This window comes from Chiloscyllium punctatum, chromosome 8 (genome assembly GCF_047496795.1).
Source record: "Chiloscyllium punctatum isolate Juve2018m chromosome 8, sChiPun1.3, whole genome shotgun sequence".
NCBI classification, from domain to species: domain Eukaryota; kingdom Metazoa; phylum Chordata; class Chondrichthyes; order Orectolobiformes; family Hemiscylliidae; genus Chiloscyllium; species Chiloscyllium punctatum.
Window position 1 is genome coordinate 27,758,902 of NC_092746.1, and position 25,673 is coordinate 27,784,574.

The 25,673-nt window shown below is 42.8% G+C and overlaps 1 protein-coding gene across 2 annotated transcripts in view; it reads left to right on the forward strand.

Annotated features, from left to right (window-relative positions):
- Nucleotides 1-8,353: 8,353 nt before the first annotated feature.
- The window catches only part of clxn (calaxin), a 32,622-nt gene continuing 15,302 nt past the window's right edge, over nucleotides 8,354-25,673 (forward strand). For both annotated transcript variants that reach the window (XM_072575272.1, XM_072575273.1), the window contains exons 1-2: nucleotides 8,354-8,526; nucleotides 17,547-17,702. In XM_072575272.1, coding sequence (XP_072431373.1) covers nucleotides 8,445-8,526; nucleotides 17,547-17,702 — 238 coding nt within the window. In that variant the 5' untranslated portion in view covers nucleotides 8,354-8,444. The remainder of the gene's footprint in view (nucleotides 8,527-17,546; nucleotides 17,703-25,673) is intronic.

The following is a 25,673-nucleotide window of genomic DNA, read 5'->3' on the forward strand; positions in this document are numbered from 1 at the left end:
ACAGCCTCCAAGCTCATAGTGCCCCTACATCGTACAGCCTGCTTCTACTTTCTTCACAAGATCCACAAACAGAACGACGAAGTCAGACCCATTGTTTCTGCCTGTTCCTGCCCCTCAGAACTTAGCTCTACCTACCTTGATTCAATGTTTTCTCCCCTTGTCAAGTGGAGACACAAGATGGGGGAGATACCAAACGAGTATTTTGCATCAATGTTTACTGTGGAGAAGGACATGGAAAATATAGAATGTGGGGAAAAAGATGGTAACATCTTGAAAAATGTCCATATTACAGAGGGGAAAGTGCTGGATGTCTTGAAACACAAAGAAGTGGATAAATCCCCAGGACCTGATCAAGTGTACCCTAGAACTCTGTGGGAAGCTAGGGAAGTGATTGCTGGGCCGCTTGCTGAGATATTCGTATCATCAATAGTTACAGGTGAGGTGCGAGAAGACTGGAGGTTAGCTAACATGGTGCCACTATTTAAGAAAGGTGATAAGGACAAGCCAGGGAACTATAGACTGGTGAGCCTGACATCGGTGGTGGGGCCATGTTGTTGGAGGGAATCCTGAGGGATAGGGTTTACATGTATTTGGAAAGGTAAGGACTGATTGGGGATAGTCAGCATGGCTCTCTGTGTGGGAAATCATGTCCCACTAACTTGATTGAGTTTTTTGAAGAAGTAACAAAGAGGATTCATGAGTGCAGAGCGGTGGACGTGATCTATATGGACTTCAGTAAGGCTTACACAAAGGTTCCTCATGGGAGACTGGTTAGCCAGCTTAGATCTCATGGAATACAGGGAGAACTAGTCATTTGGATACAGAATTGGCTCAAAGGTAGAAGACAGAGGGTGGTGGTGGATGGCTGCATTTCAGACTGGAGGCCTGTGACCAGACTTTTTGCCATTTATATAAATGACTTGGATGTGAACATAGGAACTACAGTTAGGAAGTTTGCAGATGAACCAAAATTTGAAGTGTAGTGGACAGCAAAGATTATGTCACAATACAACAGGAGTTTAATTTAGATAAATGCGAGGTGCTGTGTTTTGAAAAGACAAATCTTAGCAGGACTTATAAACTTAATGGTAAGGTCCTGGGCAATGTTGCTGAACAAAGAGACCTTGGAGTGCAGGTTCAAAGCTCCTTCAATGTAGAGTCGCAGGTAGATAGGATAGTGAAGAAGGTGTTTGGTATGCTTTCCTTTATTGGTCAAAGCATTGGGTATAGGAGTTGGGAGGTTATGTTGCAGCTGTATCCTAGAACTCTGTGGGAAGCTAGGGAAGTGATTGCTGGGCCTCTTGTTGAGATATTCTTATCATCGATAGTCACAGGCGAGGTGCTAGAAGACTGGAGGTTGGCTAATGTAGTGCCATTATTTAAGAAAGGTGGAAAGGAAAAGCCAGGGAACTATAGACTGGTGAGCCTGACATCAGTGGTGGCCAAATTGTTGGAGGACATTGGTTAGGCCACTTTTGGAATATTGCATGCAGTTCTGGTCTCCTTCTTCTCGGAAGGATGTTGTGAAACTTGAAAGGGTTCAGAAAATATTTACTAGGATGTTGCCAGAGTTGGAGGATGTGAGCTATAGGGAGAGGTTGAATAGGCTGGGGCTGTTTTCCCTGGAGTGTCGAAGGCTGAGGGTGACCTTATAGAGATTTTTAAAATTATGAGGTGCATGATAGGATAAATAGACATGGTCTTTTCCCTGGAGTAGGGGAGTCCAGAACTAGAGGGCATGGGGTTAAGGTGAGAGGGGAAAGATATAAAAGGGACCTAAGGGGCAACTTTTTCACACAGAGGATGATGCATATATGGAATGAGCTGCCAGAGGAACTAGTGGAGGTTGGTACAATTACAGCATTTGAAAGGCATCTGGATAGGTTTTGAGGGATATGGGCCAAGTGCTGGCAAATAGAACTTGATTAATTTAGGATATCTGGTTGGCATGGACGAGTTGGACCAAAGGGTCTGTTTCCATGCTGTACATCTCTCTGAATCTCTGACTCTACATCTGTGATTCTTCTGATGCTTTATGTCAATTTCCAAATTTGCAGTTAGCAGGCACTAACCACCTCCTTTACCATGGATGTACAATCCCTTTACAGGTCTATCAACCAACAGAGTGGTCTCAGGGCTCTCTAAGGCCTGAACCACCTCCATACACTACCGCCCTCCTCCGCCTGGCTAAGCTTATCCTCACTTTGAACAACTTCTTCAACTCCTCTCACTTTCTTTAAATCAAAGATATGGCTAAGGGTACTCACATGGATCTCAGTTGTGCCTGTCATTTTGTGAAGTTTGTGGAACATTATTGTTCCAGTCCTACTCGGATCCATCTCCAAAACTTTCTCCAGTACATTCATTACATCGTCATTGTTGCTTCCTCTTCTCCTTAGGAATTGGAAAAAAATATCAATTTTGCTTCCAATTTCCACCCTGCTCTCCCTTCACATTGGTCCATCTCTGACTCCTCCCTTCTTTTCCTCGATGCCTCTGTTTCCATTTCTGGGATAGGCTGGCCACCATTATCCATTACAAACCCACCAATTCCCCCAGTTACCTGGACTACACAGCCTCACACCCTGCTTGCTGGAAAAACTCTATTCCATTCTCTCAGTTTCTCCATCTCCATTGCATATGTTCTATGATGACACCTTCTGCAGGGGGGCCTCAAATGTCCATCTTTTTCCTCAGCGGTGATTCTGCTACCATGGTTGACAGGACCATCAACTGCTTCCGACCATTTCCCATAGTTTTGCCCTCACTCTTTTTCTTCCCTCCCACAACACCCATATGGTCCATCTCATTCTCACTTTCCATCCCACCAGCATCTACATCCATTTGCACCACCTCTACCATGATGCCTCCACTGGACACAATGTAGAGGTGCCGGTGTTAGACTGGGGTGGTCAAGTTAGAAATCACACAACACCACGTTATAGTCCAACAGGTTTATTTGGAAGTGCAATTTTTCGGAGCATGGCTCCTTTGCCAGGTAGCTACATCCATCTAACATTTAGGAAATTACTTTGACATGCACTTGTGATACCAAGGCATACAAGACTATGGGGCAAGTGCTGGAAAATATTGAAAAGTTTACATCCATCTAACATTTAGGAAATTACTTTGACATGCACTTGTGATACCAAGGCATACAAGACTATGGGGCAAGTGCTGGAAAATATTGAAAAGTTTTTTCTTATGCGCATCTGCAGGAAATACAATGGGCAGGCCCAAAAGGAGAGAAATAGGGTCCTTCTCCACTTTTACACCTAAAATCCTCGACTCAGGTAATTTTAATCTGCATATTTATTGAACAAACCAGGTGGTCTGTCAACTATTTGGCCGTCTTCAACAGTTATCTTCATGCTCGGGTCTCCATGGAGAATGAGCACACGGTTGTCCATCAATCCTCTCAATACCCTGAGACAGAGGTGGGCACCATGGGGGATACTGTGCTTATTTCCCCATCCAAATCAATTTCAATTTGTTACCCTTCCCACTCTCCCTAACCCCTTTCACTTTTGATGGCTTGATTTGTGCATAATGGGCTTTGCTTGTAAATATTCAATTGGCTATATGGGTGTTTTACTGGTGATGGTTACTAGTTTAAAATAAAAGCAAAAAGAAAGTCACAGTAATTTTGGTGGTGTGATGGTTGCTCAGTTGTGTGTAATAGCACTTCTGAATAGGGAAGGAGAAAGAAACAAATCAAGGGTAATATGGAAAATGTATTGTCAAGTGCATTAGGAATTGTTTCTTAGAGCAGTCGCAGAACCTACCCAGGAAAAGGCTATTTTAAATCCAGTAATGTGTAATGAAGTCAGATTAATCAGAGATCTCAGAGGTAAGGATCATCTGGTTGATTCTGATCTGCCACAACATGGTAAAGTTTGTAATTCAGTTTGAAGGAAAGCAACTTGGATCTCAAATCAGCTTCATTCATTTAAATAAGGGCAATTACAGAGGAATGAAGAAAAAATTGTCTGAGCAGGCTGGGAAAGTAGACAAAGGGAATAGCCAGTAGTTGAACAGTGGCAGACAATTAAGCAGGCATTTCGTAAAGCTTAGCAAAAGTTTGTTCTAGTCAAAAAGAAGGACTCACTGAGAAGGCTGAAACATCCATGGTTAACAGAAGCAGTTAAGAATTGGCAATAACTTCCAAAACCATAACCACTTGTATCTAGAAGGACAAGGGCAGCAGGTATGTAGGAACACCACCAGCTGCAAGTTCCCCTCCAAGGCACTCACCATCTTGACTTGGAAATATGTCGCCATTTCTTCAGTGTCAAGATTCTGGAATTCGCTCCCTGAGGGTATTGTGAATCAACCTTTAGAATGCAGTTGTAGGCAGCAGCTCACTACCACAAGCAATAAATGCTGGTCAGTCAGCAATGTCCACATCCCACGAGTGAATAAAAAAAGTGAGAGTATCCAATAAAAATTAACACATAAAAAGTGATGAAAACTAGCATTGGCCAGATGATTAAGAATTGTTGACAAAACAGCAGCAGATAGCTAAAAAGGTAATAAAGAGGGAGAATAATGATTCTGAAAGTAAATGGCAGAAAATATAAAAACAGCAAGGGTTTCCACAGGAGAATAGCTGAAGTAGAAATCTTAATAATGTAATTGGGGAATTGATAACACGGAACAAGGACTGGGCATACAATTTAAGTCAATATTTTGCATCAGTCTTCATGGTGGAGAACACTGTAAACATACCAAAGCTATCAGATATACGGGGAGAGTGTGGGTAAGTGGAATTGAACCGCCCTTGGCCGTGCTTAAATGGTGGAGTGGACTCAATGGGCCGAATGGCCTTGCTTCCACTCCTATATCTTATGGTCTTATAGTGCTGTCAGGAAAGGTTCTCCAGGATTTTGACCCAGTGATGATGAAAGCTCTGTGACATGGTTTCAAGTCAGGATGGAGTGTGGCTTGAAGGGGTAACTTTCAAGTGGTAGATTCCCAGGAATCTAAATGCTGCACTTATCCTTTTAGGTGATAGAGTTCATGGATTTGGAAGGTATTGTCAGAGGAACATCAGCGATGAACATCTTTTGCATGTTATAAACTGCTTCTACTGAACATTGGTATTGATAGTAGTGAATGTTGGGTCAGGGTTCCATTTTAGCAGCTCCAGGATCCTTCCAAGCAAATGGAGAATATTCTGTTGTGGATGGTGGATGGGCATTGGAAAGTCACAAAGTTAGTTACTTGCCACAGGATTCCTGGCTGCTGACCTGCTGTTACAATCACAGTATTTCTATGGCTGGTTAATGATAAAACCCAGAATGTTGATAGTAGGGGATTCAGTGATAGTAATACCATTTAATGTCAAGGCTGATGGTTAGAAGTGATCGTTGTTTGGTACTTTACTTGCCACTCATTAATTCTCAGCTTCAATGCTATCCAGATCTTGCTACACATGGCCACAGATTGCTGCAGCATCAGAGGTGCTGCTGTAAAATAACACTGAACACTGTGCAATCATCAGTGAACATCCTCACTTCAGACATTATGATGGAGGGAATATTATTGATGAAAAGCTGAAGATAGCTGAGTTTGAGACACTACCCTGAAGAAGTCCTACAGTAATGCCCTTGGACTGCGGCAATTAACTTGCAACAATCATCTTTATTAGTGCTTTGTATGATTTCAATCAATAGAGAATCCTTACTAATCTGACCCTATCAGCGTTCTGAAAAGACCATTCCCTCAGCAACTCCCTCATCAGGTCCAACCCCCCTCCCACACTAGCCCACACTGCACTCCTGGCACCTTTCCAAGCCACTGCAGGAAGTGCAAAGCCTGCACCCACACCACTCCCCTCACCTCCATCCAAGGCCCCAAGGGATGGGCCGAATGGCCTTACTTCCACTCCTATGTCTTATGGTCTTATGGATCCCTCCACATCCATCAGAAATATACCTGTACCTCTACCAATGTCATCTACTGTATCCATTGCACCTGGTGTGGTCTCCTCAACATCGGGGAGACAGGATGCCTTCTTGCAGATCATTTCTGAGAACATCTCTGGGAAACCTGCACCCACCAACCCCACCACCGTGTGGTTGAACACTTCAACTCCCCCTCCCACTCCGTCGAGGACATGCAAGTCCTGGGCTTCCTCCACCGCCAAACCGTTACCACCTGACGCCTGGAGGAGGAACGCCTTATATTCTGCCTTGGCACCCTGCAACCACATGGGATAAATGTCGATTTCAACAGCTTCCTCCTTTCTCCTCCCCCCACATTATCCCAGTCCCAAGCCTTCAACTCGGCACCGCCCTCCGGATCTGTCCGTCACTTCCCACTCTGACCTATCACCTTCTCCCTCACCTTCATCCACCTATCGCTTTCTCAGCTACCTTCCCCCAAACCCAACCCCCATCCATTTACCTCTAAGCCCCAACCCTCAAGCCTCATTCCTGATGAAGGGCTTATGTCCAAAACGTTGATTCTCCTGCTCTTTGGATGCTGCCTGACCTGCTGTGCTTTTCCAGCAATACATTTTCGACTCTGACCCCACTTCAACCCTGGCTTCTATTAACTTGCGGTTTTGTTAGGGTTCCCTAATGCCTCATTTGTTCAAATGCAGCTTTGATGTCAAGGATAATCATTTTTGCCACATCTCTAGAATTCATCGCTTTGTCAGTGTTTGGAGAAAGGCTGTACTGAAGCCAGGAGCTGAATGCCTTGGCAGAACCCTGAATACTAGTAAGCATTTATTCGCTTGCAAGTTCTGTTTGATAGCACTGTTGATGACGACTTCCATCACTTTGATGATCAAGAAGAGACCGACGGCATGGTAATTGGTCAGATTGGATTTTCCTGCTGTGGGAGATGCCTGGGCAAATTTCCACATTGTCACGTAGTTGCTAGTAGCTATACTGGCACACCTAAGTCCATGGATAGTTTTGGAGCTCAAGTCTTTTGTACAATAGCCAGAATATTGTTACCTTTTAGAAGTTTCCTGATTGCAGTGGAGTGAAGAAAACTTGTGAAGACTGGTATTTGTGATGTTGAAAATCTCAGGAGACCAAAATAGATCATCCACTTCGCTGAAGATAGATGCAAGTATTTCAGCCTTATCTTTTGTCGGGGTGTGCTGTGAAGATGGGCATATTTGTGGAGCCTGCACCTCCTGTCAGAGTTTTAGTTGTCCATCACCATTGGATTCACTGGATGTGTCAAGACATTTTCACCACTCAACTGCCAACCATTGATCATCTCCAACAGGACAGAATGTAACCATCCCCCTCATCCACCCCCTTAGCATTCAGCAGCATAACCATTGCCAAATCCATAGGTGAATAAGCATCCTGGGATTAGCATCAACCAGAAATTAGCCTAATTAGACATATAATTACCGTGTCTTTAAGAACAAGTCTGAGGCTAGAGATCCTGCAGCAAGTAATCCATTCCTGATGAAGGGCTTTTGCCCGAAACATCGATTTTCCTGTACCTGCTGTGCTTATTCAGCACCACTCTAATCTAGACTCTGATCTCCAGCAACTGCAGTCCTCACTTTTGCCTGCAAGACTCTTCAAAGCCTGTTGGCAATGCAAAACTGCCAGTGTGGGTGCTGTTCCGGTGCAGCCTCCACACCAGAATGGACACTGCACCAGTGCTGCTTCTCTGCCAGTTTAGCACTGCACTTGTGCAGCCTTTCAGCCAATAGGGGCACTGCGCTGGTGCAGTCTCCCTATCATTGTGGGCACTACACTGCCAGAGTCTATCTGTCAGTATGACCACTGCACCAATGCAGCCTCTTTGCCAGCGTGTGGACACTGCAGCAGTGCAGCCTTTTTGACAGTGTGGGTGCTGCCCCAATACGGCCTCTCTAGCATTGTGGGCACTGCATCAAAATGAATACAATGCAGTGTCTGCACAATGCTGGAGAAGCTGCATTTATGCAGTGCCCACACTGGCAAAAAGGATAGTGCAACCATTCTGCGAGTGCGTGGACACTGTACCGGTGAAGCCTCCCTACCAGTGCGTGGACACTATACCGGTGCAGCCTCTCTATCAGTGCATGGACACTACCGGTGCAGCCTATTGGCGTATGGAACACTGCACCGGTGCAACCTCTGTCAGCGTGTGGACACTGCACCAATGCAGCCTCTCCACCAGCGAGTGGAGACTGCACCGACGCAGCCTCTCCGCCAGCTAGTGGAGACTGCACCGATGCAGCCTCTCCGTCAGCGCGTGGACACTGCACCGATGCAGCCTCTCCGCCAGCGCATGGAAGTCTTTGTTGTTGATGCCTTGCCAGACGTCAGCAGGAGATGCGCACGCAGCCGCTACCTTGGCGGGTTTCTTATTGGACCGCGTCGCTCGGCGTTACCAAGGAGACGGTGGCGTTGGTGACAGAGGAACAGAGACGGGAAGGTGGCGGAGTTGGTGATCAGTCGGGCGGCCGAACAGGAGCAACAATGTCCAGGATACGGCCATTAGACATGAGCAGGAAGCAGTACCAGCAGTTGGCCGACACTCTCTGCAAACTCACCAAGCGCTGTAAGTGAAGATTGGAGCGCGGGTGCAGAGCTGGACGGAACGGGCAGCGTTGCCAGGTCTGGGCTCGCGGGTGGAACCATAGCTGAAACCATCCATTCCCCTCCACTTTAACATTCCAAATTTCCCTTGTCATTATGTATAAAACATTAAGTACAGCTTTCCCCACGAAGAAAAAAAAGGAAGGTGTGGCTTAAACTATTTCCTATGAAATTCTTTTATTGCTATTTTTACTTAACGTTGTCAGTAATAATATATTTATAGCAAACATCGAATGATTTCATAACAACCATATTCTACCCGTCTTCATTTTGACCGTGGCATTTGTTTTTATTCATACGTGCTTTTGACAAAGCATCCACTATTTGTTCTTGCCAGAAACATTAATGATTTTGAGATTGTATGGCTGCAACATTAAACACCAACACAGAACTCTTCGATATTTGTCACATGATCCATCCAAAAAGAAAGATAAAGGATCATTGTCCCTATAAATAAGAGCATCTTCTTTTGTTTATCAGGGTATGTATTAGGTGTGGTCCGCATGGGCTTCAGCAAGTCTTTTGATAGGGTCAGTTCCGGGTAAAGTATTAGCATGGGTAGAGGAAGCAAAGAGTGGGGATAAAGGAGTACTATTCTGGCTGGCTGTCAATGACTAGTGGTGTGCCTCAGGGATAAGTGGTGGGACTGCAATTGACAATTTATATAGATGATTTGGAGTTGGGGACCACATGTAGGTTGTCAAAGTTTACAGATGACACTAAGAGCAAAGTGTGCAGAAGACTGAAACTTTGCAGAGGAGCATTAAGTGAGTGGTTAAAGGTCTGGCAGATGGAATGCAATGTTAATAAATGTGAATTCATCCGTTTTGGTAGGAATAACAGTAAAAAGGATTATTACTTGAATGGTAAAACGTTGCAGCATGCTACTGTGCAGAGGGATCTGGGTGTCCTTGTGCAGGAATCACAGAAAGTTGGTCTGCAGGTATAAGACATAATTAGGAAAGCAAATGGAATTTTGTCCTTCATTGTGAAGGGATTGAGTTTAAAAACAGAAAGATTATGTTGCAGCTGTACAAGGTACTAGTGAGGCCACACCTGGAGTACTGTGTGCAGTTTTGGTCTCCTTACTTGAGAGAGGATGTTCTGACACTGGAGGGGGTGCTGAGGAGGTTCACTAGTTTGATTCCAGAGTTGAGGGGGGTCATCTTATGAGAAGAGACTGAGTAGATTGGGATTATATTCATTGGAATTCAGAAGAATATGGGGGGATCTTATAAAAGCATTTAAATTATGAAGAGAGTAAATAAGGTAGAAGTAGAGAGGATGTTTCCACTGATAGTTGAAGCTAGGACAAGGGGGCATAGCCTCAAGATTAGAGGGCGCAGATTTGGACTGAATTTTTGAGAAGGAACTTCTTCACCCAGAGGGTTGTTAATCAATGGAATCCCTTGCCCAGTGAAGTACTGGTGACGCTATTTCAGTAAACGTTTTTAAAACTAAGGTGTTTTTTTTGAAAAATAAAGGAATTAAGGGATTCAGTGAGAGCGCGGATAAGTGGATCTGAGTCAACGAAAAGATCAACCATGATCTTATTAACGGCGGACCAAGTTTGAAGGGCTGGACAGTCTACTCCTGCTCCTAGTTCTTATGTTCTTCTTGGCAGACTAGTCAAGAAAATAAGAGCCTATTGGATCCAAAACAATGTGGCGCGTTAGATCCAAAATTGGCTGAGACGTAGGAAGCAGAGGGTGATGGTAGTGGGAAGTTTCTGTGACTGCACACTGTTTCCAGTGGGTTTCATTGGATCTTTGTCCTGGGGCCCTTTGAATTTGTGGTGTATATTAATTATTTGGACTAATGATTTGGGGAATGAGTATCAAGTTTGGAGATGACATCAACATTCGTAAGGTGATAAATTGTGAGAAGAATAGGTGTAAACTGCAGGAGGATATCAATGGACTGGCCAGCTGGGTAGAGCAGTAACTAATGGAATTCAATGCAGAAAAGCATGAGATAGTCCACTTGGAGGGCTACCAAGCTCAGGGATTAGGCTATAAATGGTAGGACCCTGGAAAGCACTAAAGATCAGAGGGACCTTAGTGTACACATCCACAGATCCCTGAAGGTAACAGGGTAGGTAGATAAGATAATATGGTATACTTAGAGTCCTAGAGCTGTACAGCACAGAAATTGACCCTTCGCTCCAACTCATCTGCTCCAGCAAGACATCCCAATTTGCCCTAGTCTCATTTGCTAGCATTTAGCCCATATCTCTCTAAAGCCTTCCTATTCATATACCTATCCAAATGCCTTTTAAATGTTGTAATCATACCCACCTCCACCACTTCCACCACTTCCACCAACAGCTCGTTCCACAAATGCACCACCCCCTGCATGAAAAGGTTACCCCTCATATCCTTTTTGGCGGCACGGTGGCACAGTGGTTAGCACTGCTGCCTCACAGCGCCAGAGACCTGGGTTCAATTCCCGCCTCAGGTGACTTGACTGTGTGGAGTTTGCACGTTCTCCCCGTGTCTGCGTGGGTTTCCTCCGGGTGCTCCGGTTTCCTCCCACAGTCCAAAGATGTGCAGGTTAGGTGAATTGGCCATGCTAAATTGCCCATAGTGTTAGGTAAGGGGTAAGTGTAAGGGTATGGGTGGGTTGCGCTTCGGCGGGGCGGTGTGGACTTGTTGGGCTGAAGGGCCTGTTTCCACACTGTAAGTAATCTAATCTAATCTAATCTAATCTAATCTAAATCTCTTGTCTCACATTATACCCTCTAATTTCAAACTCCCCCCACCCAAGGAAAAATATGGTTCCTATTCATCCCATCCATATCCCTCATGATTTTATAAACCTCTATAAGGTCACCACTCAGGCTCTGACGCTCCAGGAACATAAGCCCCAGCCTATTCACCCTCTCCATTTAACTTAAACCCTCTTGTCCTAGCAACAGCCTTGGAAATCTTTTTTGCACATTTAACTACATTCTTCTTCTAGAAGGGCAACCAGAATTGTACACACTATTCTCAAAGTGGCCTCACCAATGTTCTGTACAGCTGTAAGATGAAGTCCCAACTCCTATACTCAATGTTCTGACCAATGAAAGCAAATGTGCTAAACACCTCCTTTGCTACCCTGTCCACCTGTGATTCCATTTTCAAGGAACTATGCTTCTGCACCCCAAGCCTCTGTTCAGCAACATTCCAGGGCCCAACTATAACTGTATAAGTCCTACCTGATTTGCTTTGCCAAATGCAACACCTCACATTTATCTAAGTTAAATTCTATTTGCCACTTCTCAGCCCATTTGTCCAGCTGATCAAAGTCCTATTGTACTCTGAGGTAATCTCCTTCGCTGTCCACTAAACCACCTTTCATAGTTGTTCTGCAAACTTACTAACCATGCCTGCTATATTCACATCCAGATCATTTATTTAAATGAGGAAGAGCAATGGACCCAGCACTGATTCTTGTGGCACGCTGCTGGTCACAGGCCTTCAGTCCGAAAAGCAACCATCTACCATCATCTTCTGTCTCCTTTCTTCAAGCTAACTTTGTATCCAAATGAGCTCCCTCTGAATCGCATGTGATCTGGACTTACTAACTAGACTACCATGCAGAACTTTGTTGAACGCTTTGCTGAAGTCTATATAGACAACATTTACCAGTCTGCCTTCATCAATTTTCTTTGTCATCTCTTCAAAAAACTCAATCAAGTTAATGAGACACGATTTCCCACATACAAAGCCATGTTGACCATCCCTAATCAAACCTCGCCTTTCCAAATGCATGCAAATCCTGTCCCTCAGAATCCCCTCCAAGAACTGACTCATCATTGATGTAAGACTCACCTGTCTATAATTCCCTGGCATTTCCTTATAGCCTTTCTTAAGTATTGGCGTCACATTAGCCATCCTCTGGTCTTCTGGCACCTCATCTGTGGCCATTGATGATACAGACATCTCAGCAAGGGGCCTAGCAATCTCTTCCCTAACTTCCCACAAAGGTCTGGGAAATACCTGATCAGGTCTTGGGGATTTATCTATCTTTATACATTTTAAAACCTCCAACACCTCATCTTCTGCAATATGAACTGTTTTCAAGACATTGCTATTTATTTCCCCAAGTTTCCTAGCTTCCATTTCCTTCTCCACTGTAAATACTGACACGAAATATTCATTTAGTATCTTGCCCATTTTCTGTGGATCCACAGGTAGACAGCCACGTTCATCTTTAATGGGCCCAATTTTCTCACTAGTTACTCTTTTGCCCTTAATGTATTAATGGAATCTCTTTGGATTCTCCTTTAACTCTATTTACCAAAGCTATCTCATGTCCCCTTTTTGGTCTCCTGATTTCTTTCTTAAGTATACTCCTCTAGGGATTTGTGATTGGAGGTCTGTGTCCAGTGTGGTCCCACAGGGGTTAATGTTGGGGCCCTTGCTGTTTGAGGTTTATATAAAGTGATTTAGACTTGAATGTAGGAGGATTGATCAACAAAATAAAAAATGCAAAAATTGTTGGAATGGTAAATAGTGAGCCTTAGATTGCAGGAGGATACAGACAGGGTGCTCAGATTGGCTGATGAGTGGCAAGTGGAATTCAATCTGATTAAGTGTGAGGTGATGGACATGGACAGGACAAACAATGCAAGGAAATACATTCCTCACAAAGGGCTTATGCCCAAACTTTCGACTCTCCTGCTTCTCGATGCTGCCTGGCATGCTGTGCTTTTCTAGCGCCAAGTTTTTTGACTCTGACTTTCCAGCACCTGCAGTCCTCAGTTTCTCCAAGGAAATACATGATACAAATACAAGGAAATACAAGCCCCAAGGATCAGAGGAACATTGGTGTGCATTGTCGCTTATGGTAACAGGGCAGGTGGATAAAGTGGCTAAGGTGGCATATGGGACACTTGACTTAGAGTTTAAGAGCAGGGAGGTTATTCTCACGTTTTTATTAGCTGAGGCATGGAATACTGCTATATGAAAGTTATTCTGGAACTGTATAAAGCACTGATTAGGTCACAACTGAAGTACTGTGTGCAGTTCTAGCCACCACATAACAACAGGAAGGATGGGTTTCATTCGAGAGGTTGCAGCCTGGTCTGCAGGGTCTAAGCTATAAGGAAAGATTGGATAGGCTGGGATTCATTTCTTCAGAGCAGTGACGGTTGAGAGGGGACCTAATTGAAACATACAAGACTATGATAAGCATAGATAGGGTGGATAGGGAGGCATTATTTTCTAGTTCTAGTAGTGTCAGTAACCAGTGGGCATAGATTTAATGTAAGAATTAGAAAGCTAAGAGAAAACTCGAGAATTTCCTTCTTTGGATGTCCAATACACCACCAATTTTCGTGTCATCTGTAATTTTACTGACCATACCTCCTATGTTCACATCCAAATCATTTATGTAAATGACAGAAAGCATTGGACCAGCACCGATCCTTGCAGCACACCGCTGGTCACAGGCCTTCAGTCCAAAAAGCAATCCTCCACCCTTTGTCTCCTACTTACAGGCCAATTTTATACCCAGATAGCTGGTTCTCCCTGTATTCCATGAGATCGAACCAGGCTAAGCCGTCTACCATGTGGAACCTTGTTGAGTGCGTTCCTGAAGTCCATATAGACAACATCCCCTGTTCTGCTTTCATCAATCATTTTTATAACTTCTTCAAAACACTCAATTTAAGCTAGTGAGACAATTTCCCGTGCACAAGACCATGTTGACTATCCCTTATCAGTCCTTGCCTTTCCACATACATATAAGTCCTGTCCCTCAGAACCTCCTCCAACAACTTAACCACCACTGATGTGAGGCTCACCAGTCTATAGTTCCTTACCACCTTTCTTAAATAATGGTACAAGGTTAGCCAACCTTCAGTATTCTGTCACCTCACCTGTGGCTATCGATGATACAAATATCTTAGCAAGCGGTGCAGCACTCTCTTCCCTAGATTCCCACAGAGTTGTAGAGTAGACCTGATCAGGTCCTGGGTTTTATCCATGTTTATGCATTTTAATTTATCCAGCATCACCTCCTGTAACATGGATACCTTCCAAGGTTTCACTATTTATATCTCCAGGTTCTGCAGTTTCTATATCTTGCTCCACAATAAGCACTGATGTAAAATGCTGTTTAGCATCTCCGCCCATCTCCTGCAGTTCCACATAGGTGGCCTTGTTATCTTTAAGGGGTCCTATTCTCTCCCTAGTTACTCTTTTGTCCTTAGTGTATTTGTAGAATCTCTTTGGCTTCTGTTTAATCCTATTTGGCAAAGCTATCTCATGTCCCTTTTTTGCTCTCCTGATTTTCCTCTTGAGTATACCCCTACTGCCTTTATACTGTTCAACGAATTAGTTCCATCTCAGCTGTCTGTACCTTTTTCTTGACCAGAGCCTCAATTTTTCTAGTCATCCAGCGTTCCTTACATCTGCCAGCCTTGCCCTTCACAGGAACATGTTAAAAATCCATAATGTTCCTCATGTATTATCTCAGTTGTTTTACTTCTACTGGTTGTTCCAGCATCCTTGATGAGACCAGTATTTTTCAACCAGCCAGGTAACTCGCTGAGGTAAATTCAATTTCTTCTGTAAGATTAATTACGTTAATTCAACTACAACATCTCCATTTACTAAGTCACTCTTTAATCCAATTTTAGATAATGTCTTAATGTACCAATTATAAATGCCAATTAGCATTTTCTCTTTCAGTTACCTCTGAGGACGACAAATTGTATCATCAACTAGTATCAGCAACTGATTTGCTCCAGTGTCTCTCAATATCTTTATTGGTTTACCTCTTTTCTGAACTAAAATATTCAGAACCTCCAAGGTTACTTATAATTCATCAATAATTAAGGAAGAATTCTATTGTTGTTATGTGTCATCCCTCCCTCCTTAATAGATTCTAAGAGAGGATACTCCCTTTGAATTACAGTTGCAGTTTTTAACATCCATTTCCTTTCCGAATGCAACATTGTCCCAGGGTTTCATTGGCATTCCTACAACTGCAATTCATCTTGTTTAACTCCCAGTATTGGGCTTCGTATGTATAGTCTCATTATCACTAGAATTTTCTTGATAACTGTTTTAGTTTCTATCCTTTCTCTTTTGCTTTGTCATCCATCAGTTGCTTCCTAAAACTAATATCTTTTCCCTCTGCAAATTTTATCTTCCTCCAATTTCCATGTGGATTTCCATTATGACCTTTTCCACACAAGTAACTTTCAGTTTGAAATATCTTGGGTATCTGCCAGAATTGCTTTCCTTGGATCTTTATTCTTGTTGTTTGCCTAATAATTTTAATGTTTACAAAAAAATTATTTTGAAATTTTTCCATAATAATGATTTATCTCACATTCCCCAACATTTTTTCTCACTTCAGTGATCAAAACCACTGATCTTGTACCATTTTCTTTCTCTTGTAAATCCTGAAAATGTCTGATGAGGTTTAGGCACAAATTCTTAAGCATTTAGAATTTTTTTAAAGAGATTACATTGTCTGCAGATTGTAATTCTGACAAATTGGCATACATCTTTTAGCTGTACATATCAAAACGGTCTAACATTAAAGTCTAAGCATCTTTGGAAAATTCATCTTTGCAGCTGCCTTTCCAAATAACATGAAATATTTTCTGACTTTATCATCTGTATATTTAAGCACTATATGTTGAATTCTAGCTAAATCAAATCTCTCATTGAAATCAGAATCATCCTCTGAATTACTATTTATTCTTTCTTTGATTATTCTAGGCTTTTGATCTCGCCAAGTGTAGCTTCAATCACAGATTTCAAATAATCCACTGTTCTACTCCCAGAAAATTCTTAGATACATACAAAGCATTTTAAAGCTAATCCTTCCAATAAACTACATTCAGTACTTTTTAAGATGTTTACTACCTCCACATACTTTTGTTTTAAAAGCGATGCAAATTCCGCAAAGATTCAAAGAAACCTATGCTGCAAAAGTCCCTGCTTTGGTTTCATCCTAGCTAATAGTAAAACTGGACAATTCAGATTTCAGAATGAAACCAAACTAGTTTGATGGATTGGTTTTTCTTTGCAGTTGTCACTATGGTGGTTGATCACTGAACATGTTTACATAAGGCTGCAAAGGTTCATTGACAAAAGAACAAGTTTACTCCACCAATGAAAAAACATGATCTATGTAAATAGCAAAATAAAGTTTCAGTGTTTTCTCCAGCAATATCAGATACTCAACCCAGAAAAGCATCACTTAGCTCAACTTATTAATTATTACTTAACTATTATCAATTGTTATTCTCAGACTGCTGAAATTTGCATACAAACTGTCATAGCATGGAGGATTTACAAACTAAAACTACTAGGGCAAAGTTACCTTCTAAACTGAAAACTTGATTCTTCTGAACGGAAGTTGAAACTAATCTAGTAGCCTCTGATCTACCTTTTCCCTGTCTGCTGTAAACTGAACAGTATAAATGTTTCATCAACTGAAACTACAGATGTCACATGCCTTCTTGGAAATTCATTATTCAGAAAGACTTTCTGACATCTTAAAAGATCTGTTCGCTCCGCATAACTGAAACCACACATCTGCGTCTTTTTTAAAATTCCATGTTCCCAAACGATAATAACTTACATTAAATGCACTTCATCACATAGCTGACACAAACTTTCTATGTGTAACATCTTTCCAATGACATTGTGACTGGAGATGGAGAATTCTTAGGTGCATTTCCATTTGTAATATCAATGAAGCAGAACTTGTGAAATTTTATGAGAGAGACTTCACAATAAGATCTGCTTTTAGGCTATCCCTCACCTATAATTCTGAACCAAGAAGTACTGATTATGATGGGTATTTGAAAAAAAGAGGAGTAAGTAGCAATTTCCATTCAATCTCAGTTGGTAAATTAAGTTACATAGAAATCTAACTAATCTTGCTGCTAAAGATCAGTAGAACCTTTAATAACATAGCTATGTACTATTTCACATCATAATTAAAAAGCATTTTTCTGTCCATATATTGCAGTCAACAGACATGAGGTGCAGTGTTTAATGAAAGTCTTCAGTACGCTTGTTGCCACTTTTCCTGAGCAACGAATTGCAGTTGGACTGGATCGAAACAAGTTCAGGAATGTTCTGCACACTACATTTGGATTGACTGATGATATGATCACGGACAGAGGTTAGAGTTATAATATGTTCCATATGTGATAACTTTTCATGAAATGTAAATCTGTGGATTCAGAAGCACAATGTGGAGCCATTGTAAAATTGTGCATGTGTGCTGATGTGCTAAGCTGTATGCATTAAGCTTCAAATAGAGTCATAGAGATGTACAGCATGGAAGCAGACCCTTAGGTCCAACTCGTCCATGCCAACCAAATATCCCAACCTAATCTAGTCCCATTTGCCAGCACTTGGCCCATATCCCTCCAAACCCTTCCTATTCATATACCCATCCAGATACCTGTTAAATGTTGCAGTTGTACCAGCCTCCACCACTTCCTCTGGCAACTCATTCCATGGATGCACCACCCTCTGCGTGAAAAAGTTGCCCCTTAGATCTTTTTTATATCTTTCCCCTCTCACCCTAAACCTATGCCCTCTAGATCTGGACTCACCCACCTCTGGGAAAAGACCTTGTCTGTTTATCCTATCCTTGCACCTCATGATTTTATAAACCTCTATGAGGTCACCCCTCAGCCTCTGATGCTCCAGAGAAAATAGCCCCAGCCTATTCAGCCTCTCCCTATAGCTCAAATCTTCCAACCCTGGCAACATCCTTGTAAATCTTTTCAGAACCCTTTCAAGTTTCACAATATCCTTCTGTGAAGGAGACCAGAATTGCATGCAATATTTCAACAGTGGCCTAACCAATGTCCTATACAACCACATCATTACCTCCCAACTCCTGTACTCAGTACTCTGACCAATAAAGGAAAACATACCAAACGCCTTCTTCACTATCCGATCTACCTACAACTCCACTTTCAAGGAGCTGTGAACCTGCACTCCAAGGTCTCTTTGTTCAGCAGCACTCCCGAGGACCTTACCATTAAGTGTATAAGTCCTGCTAAGATTTGCTTTCCCAAAATGCAGCACTCGCGTTTATCTAAATGAAACTCTGTCTGCCACTCCTCAGTCCATTGGCCCATCTGATCGAGATCCCGTTGTAATCTAGGGTAACCTTCTTCACGGTCCACTCCACCTCCAATTTTGGTGTCATCTGCAAACTTACTAACTCTCTCCTATGTTCATATCCAAATCATAAATGATGAAAAGTAGTGGACCCAACACCGAAACTTCTGGAACTCCACTGGTCACAGGCTTCCAGTCTGAAAATCAACCCTTCACCACCAAGCTCTGTCTTCTACCTTTGATCCAGTTCTGTATCCTAATGGCTAGTTCTCCCTGTACTCCAAGAGATGTGACCTTGCTAATCAGTCTCCCATGGGGAACCTTGTTGAACGCCTTACTGGCGTAAGTCCATCTAGATCGCATCTACCGCTCTGCCCTCATCAATCCTCTTTGTTACTTCTTCAAAAAACTCAATCAAGTTTTTGAGACATGATTTCCCATGCACAAAGCCATGTTGATTATCCCTAATCAATTCTTGCCTTTCCAAATACGTGTAAATCCTGTCCCTCAGGATTCCCTTCAACAACCTGCCTACCACCGACGTCAGGCTCACCGGTCTATAGTTCGCTGCCTTGTCCTTACCACCTTTCTTCAATAATGGTACCAAAATTAGCCAACCTCCAGTCTTCTGGCACCTCACCTATGACTATCGATGGTACAAATATCTCAGCAAGAGGCCCAGCATTTACTTCCCTGCCTACCCATAGATTTCTAGGGTACACCTGATCAGGTCCTAGTGTGTTATCCTCCTTTATGCATTTCAAGGCATCCAGCATTTCCTCCTCCATAATGTGGATATTTTTCAAGATGTCACCATTTATTTCCCCACATTCTATATCTGCCATGTCCTTCTCCACAGTAAACATTGACGCAAAATACTCGTTTAGTATCTCCACCCCTCCCCCATCTCCTGCAGCACCACACAAAGGCCGTCTTGTTGATCTTTGAGGAGCCCTATTCGCTTCCTAGTTACCCGTTTATCCTTAATATATTTGTATAAACCCTTTGGATTTTGCTTAACCCTATTTGCCAAAGCTATCTCATGTCCTTTTTTGCCTTCATAATTTCGCTCTTAACCATTGCTGTTTGAATTCGTGTATCACTGGACATCGGAGTGCATGTGGGAAAATTAACAAACAGTGAAATTCACAACTAATCTTGGAGGAACCTGTTTGGGAGAGGTCACAGCACAGAAACAGATAAGTGAATAAGCGCCTATCCCTATTTCAAACAAGTATGTTGTTTTGGAAATTGTAGGAGGTGATGGATTCTCAAGAGAAAGTAGCACGAACAGCCAAGTTTCTGGTATTGAGACTGGCTCTCATGCAATGTGGGGTACATCGGGTTCCAAGAGATCGGTTGTGTTTGGGGACTCTCTAGTCCGAGGTACAGACACGTTTCTGTGGCCATAGCGAAAAATCAGAGTGGTGTGTTGCTTCCCTGGTGCCAGGATCAAGAATGTCTCAGAGAGGGTGCAGAATGTTCTCAACGGGGAAAGGGGCCAGCAGGAGGTCATTGTACACATTGGAACCAATGACATAAGAAGGGAAAACGTTGAGATTCTGAAGGGAGATTACAGAGAGTCAGGCATGAATTTAAAAGGGAGGTCCTCGAGAGTAGGAATATCCGGATTACTCCCGGTGCTACGAGCTAGTGAGGGCAGGAATAGGACGATAGAGCAGATGAATGCATGGCTGAGGAGCTGGTGTGTGGCAGAAGGATTCACATTTTTGGATCATTGGAAGCTCCTTTGGGGTAGTAGTGACTTGTACAAGAAGGATGGATTGCACCTAAATTGGAAGAGGACTAACATACTGGCAGGGAGATTTGCTAGAACTGCTCAGGAGGATTTAAACTAGTAAGATTGGGGTGGAGGGGGGAGATGGGGGGGAAGAGATCAATCTGAGACTGGTACAGTTGAGAACAGAAGCGAGACAAACAGTCAGGGCAGGCATGGACAAAGCAGAGAACAACATAGGACTGATAAATTAAACTCCATTTATTTCAATGCAAGGTGCCTAACAGGGAAGGCAGATGAACTCAGGGGCATGGTTAGGAACATGGGGCTGGGACATCATAGCAATTACATAAATATGGCTCAGGGACGGACAGGACTGGCAGCTTAATGTTCCAGGATACAAATGCTACAGGAAGGATAGAAAGGGAGGCAAGAGAGGAGGAGGAGTGGCGTTTTTGGTAATGGACAGCATTATAGCTGTACTGAGGGAGGATATTCCTGGAAATACATCAAGGGAAGTTATTTTGGGTGGAAAGGGATGATCACCTTATTGGGATTGTATTATAGACCCCCTAATAGTCAGAGGGAAATTGACAAACAAATTTGTAAGGAGATTTCAGTTGTCTGTAAGAATAATAAGGTGGTTATGGTAGGGGGATTTTAACTTTCCAAACATAGACTGGGACTGCCATAGTGTTAAGGGTTTAGATGGAGAGGAATTTGTTAAGTGTATACAAGAAAATTTTCTGATTCAGTATGTGGATGTACCTACTAGAGAAGGTGCTAAACTTGACCTACTCTTGGGAAATAAGGCAGGGCAGGTGACTGAGGTGTCAGTGGGGGAGCACTTAGGGGCCAGCGACCATAATTCTATTCGTTTTAAATTAATGATGGAAGAGGATAGGCCAGATCTAAAAGTTGAAGTTCTAAATTGGTGAAAGGCAAATTTTGATGGTATTCGGCAAGAACTTTCAAAAGCTGATTGGGAGCAGACGTTCACAGTTAAAAGGATGGCTGGAAAATGGGAAGCCTTCAGAAATGAGATAACAAGAATCCAGAGAAAGTATATTCCTGTTAGGGTGAAAGGAAAGTCTGATATGTATAGGGAATGCTGGATAACTAAAGAAATTGAGGGTTTGATTACAAAAAAGAAGGAAGCATATGTCAGGTATAGACAGGATAGATCGAGTGAATCCTTCGATTCCAGAAATCCATTTCAAGCCTGAAATGTATAAAGGCAATAGACTATACGTAAGAGGAAAATCAGGAGGGCAAAAAAGGGACATGAGATAGCTTTGGCAAATAGACTTAAGGAAATCCAAAGAGTTTTTACAAATACATTAAGGACAAAAGGGTAAGTAAGGAGAGAATATGGCCCTCAAAGATCAGTAAGGTGGCCTTTGCATCAGTGTTTACTGTGGAAAAAGATATGGAAGATATAGAATGTAGGGAAATAGATGGTGACATCTTGAAAAATGTCCATATTACAGAGGAGGAAATGCTGGATGTTTTGAAACACATAAAAGTGGATAAATCCCCAGGACCTGATCGGGTGTACTCTAGAACTTTGTGGAAAGGTAGGGAAGTGATTGCTAGGCCTCTTACTGAGATATTTGTATCATAATGAGGTGCCAGAAGTCCAGAGGTTGGCTAACGTGCTTAAGAAAGGTGGTAAGGACAAGGCAGGGAACTATAGACTGGTGAGCCTGACGTCGGTTGTAAGCCAATTGTTGGAGAGAATCCTGACGGACAGGATGTACATGGCTTTGTGCATGGGAAATCATGTCTCAGAACCTTGACTGAGTTTTTTGAAGAGAATTGATGAGGGCAGAGTGGTAGATGCGATCTATATGGACTAACATCAGTAAGGTGTTCAACAAGGTTCCCAGTGGGAGACTGGTTAGCAAGGTTAGATCTCATGGAATACAGGGAGAACTAGCCACTTGGATACAGAACTGGCTGAATGGTAGAAGACAGAGGGTGGTGGTGGAGGGTTGTTTTACAGACCGGAGGCCTGTGACCAGTGGAGTGCCACAAGGATCGGTGTTGGGTCCACTACTTTTCATCATTTATATAAATGATTTGGATGTGAGCACAAGAGGTATAGTTAGTAAGTTTGCAGATGACACCAAAATTGGAGGTGTAGTGCACATTGAAGAGGGTTACCTCAGATTACAACGGGATCTTGATCAGATGGGCCAGTGGGCTGAGGAGTGGCAGATGGAGTTTACTTTAGATAAATGTGAGGTGCTGCATTTTGGGAAAGCAAATCTTAGCAGGCCTTATAACTTAATGGTAAGGTCCTAGGGAGTGTTGCTGAACAGAGACTTTGGAGTGCAGGTTCATAGCTCCTTGAAAGTGGAGTTGCAGGTAGATCGGATAGTGAAGAAGGCGTTTGGTATGCTTTCCTTTATTGGTCAGAGTGTTGAGTACAGGAGTTGGGAGGTCATGATGCGGCTGTACAAGACATTGGTTAGGCCACTGTTGGAATATTTGCGTGCAATTCTGGTCTCCTTCCTTTCAGAAAGATGTTGTGAAACTTGAAAATGTTCAGAAAAGATTTACAAGAATGTTGTGCCAGGGTTGGAGGATTTGAAATATAGGGAGAAATTGAATAGGCTAGGGCTGTTTTCCCTGGAGTGTCAGAGATTGAGGGGTGATTGTATAGAGACTTATAAAATCACGAGGGACGTGGATTGGATAAATAGACAAAGTCTTTTCCCTGAGGTGGGGGAATCCAGAACTAGAGGGCATAGGTTTTGGATGAGAGGGGAAAGATATAAAAGAGACCCAGGGGCAATTTTTTCATGCAGAGGATGGTACATGTATGGAATGAGCTACCAGAGGAAGTGGTGGAGATTAGTACAATTGCAACATTTAAAAAGCTTCTGGATATGAATAGGAAGGGTTTGGAGGGATATGGGCTGGGTGCTGGCAGGTGGGACTAGGTTTGGTTAAGATATCTGTTTGGCATGGACGAGTTGGACCGAAGGGTTTGTTTCCGTGCTGTACATCTCTATGATTCTGTGACTCTAAGTACATCCTTACTGTCTTTATACTCTTCTAAGGATTCATTCAATCTCTTCTGTCTATACCTGACATATGCTTCCTTTGTTTTCTTAACCAAAACCTCTTTTTCTCTAATCATCCAGCATTCCCTACACCTACTAGCCTTTCCTTTCACCCCAATAGGAATATACTGTCTATGGACTCTCGTTATCTCATTTTTGAAAGTTCCGCATTTTCCAGCTGTCCTTTTACCCTGCGAACATCTGCACCCAATCAGCTTTTAAAAGTTCTTGCCTAATACAGTCAAAATTGGCCTTCCTCCAATTTAGAACTTCAACTTTTAGATCTTGTCTATCCTCTTCCAACACTATTTTAAAACGAATAGAATTATGGTCGCTGGCCCCAAAGTGCTCCCCCACTGACACCTCAGTCACCTGCCCTGCCTTATTTCCCAAGAGTAGGTCAAGTTTTGCACCTTCTTTGGTAGGTACATCCACATACTAATCAGAAAGTTTTCTTGTGCACACTTAACAAATTCCTTTCCATTTAAACCCTATTTACACTATGGCAGTCCCAGTCTATGTTTGGAAAGTTAAAATCCCCTACCAAAACCACACTATATTTCCTACAGATAACTGAGATCTTCTTACAAATTTGTTTCTCAATTTCCCTCTGACTATTTACAGGGTCTATAATACAATCCCAATAAGGTGATCATCCCTTTCTTATTTCTCAGGTCCACCCAAATAACTTCCCTCGATTTCCAGGAATATCCTCTCTCAGTACAGCTGTAATGCTACCCCTAATCAAAATCGCCCCATTTATCTTGCCTCCCTTTCTATCGTTCCTATATCATTTATGTCCTGGGACATTAAGCTGCCAGTCCTGTCCATCCCTGAGTCACATTTCTGTAATTGCTATGATGTCCCAGTCCCATGTTCCTAACCATGCCCTGAGTTCATCTGCCTTCCCTGTTAGGCCTCTTGCGTTGAAATAAATGGAGTTTAATTTATCAGTCCTACATTGTTCTCTGCTTTGTCCCTGCCTGCCCTGACTGTTTAACTGGCTTCTTTTCTCAACTGTACCCAGTCTCAGATTGATCTCTTTCCTCAGTACATCTCTGGGTCACATCCCTACCACCTTACTAGTTTAAACCCTTCCGAGCAGCTTTAGCAGATCTCCCTGCCAGTATATTAGTCCCCTTCCAATTTAGGTGCAATCCATCCTTCTTGTACAGGTCACTTCTACCCCAAAGGAGCTTCCAGTGATCCAAAAATGTGAATCCTTCTCCCGCACACCAGCTCGTCAGCCATGCATTCATCTGCTCTATCGTCCTATTCCTATCCTCACTAACTCGTAGCACTGGGAGTAATCCAGATATTACTACCCATGAGGACTTCCTTTTTAAATTCCTAACTTTCTATATTCTTCCTTCAGAATCTCATCTTTTTCCCTTCCTATGTCGTTAATACCAATATGTACAATGACCTCCTGCTGGTCCCTCTCTCCCATGAGGACATTCTGCACCTTCTCTGAGACATCCTTGATCCTGGCACCAGGGAGACAACACACCATTCTGATTTTTTGCTGCTGGCCCCTGTCTGTATCTCTGACTAGAGAGTCCCCCAACACAATCGATCGTTTGGAACCCAATGTACCTCTCATTACATTAGAGCCAGTCTTGGTACCAGAAACTTGGCTGTTCCTGCTAGATTCCCCTGAAAGTCCATCGCCCCCTACATCTTCCAAAACCGCATACTTGTTTGAAATTGGGATAGCCACAAGACTCCTATACTACTTGCCTGCCTTTCCTACCTTTCTTGGAGTTAACCCATCTACCTGACTGTATCTGTGGCTTTTCTCCCTTCCTATAACTACCATCCATCACTCTCCCTCGCTCTTGTAAATTCCTCTCTGCCTGTAACTGTTGTTCCAGCCAATCCATTTGATCTGACAAGATTCGCAACCAACAACATTTATGCAGATATAATCCACAGTAACCCTTAAACTCTCCCAAAACTCCCACATCCCACAAGAAAAGCATATCACTCTACTAAAGACCATTTTTCTCCTTCCAATCTACAGACCCGGAAATTAGCATCGTTTTATTGCTCTGCAAAACACTGCTCCAGGCTAACTTTATACTTCTAGCTTATATTTTTAAAATTTAATCAAGAGACAGATCCCAATAAAAACATATAATCAAGAAATACTAGGTACATTTTTAAAACATCCCATACAAGCCAGTGGCTTCATCAGTTCTTCATT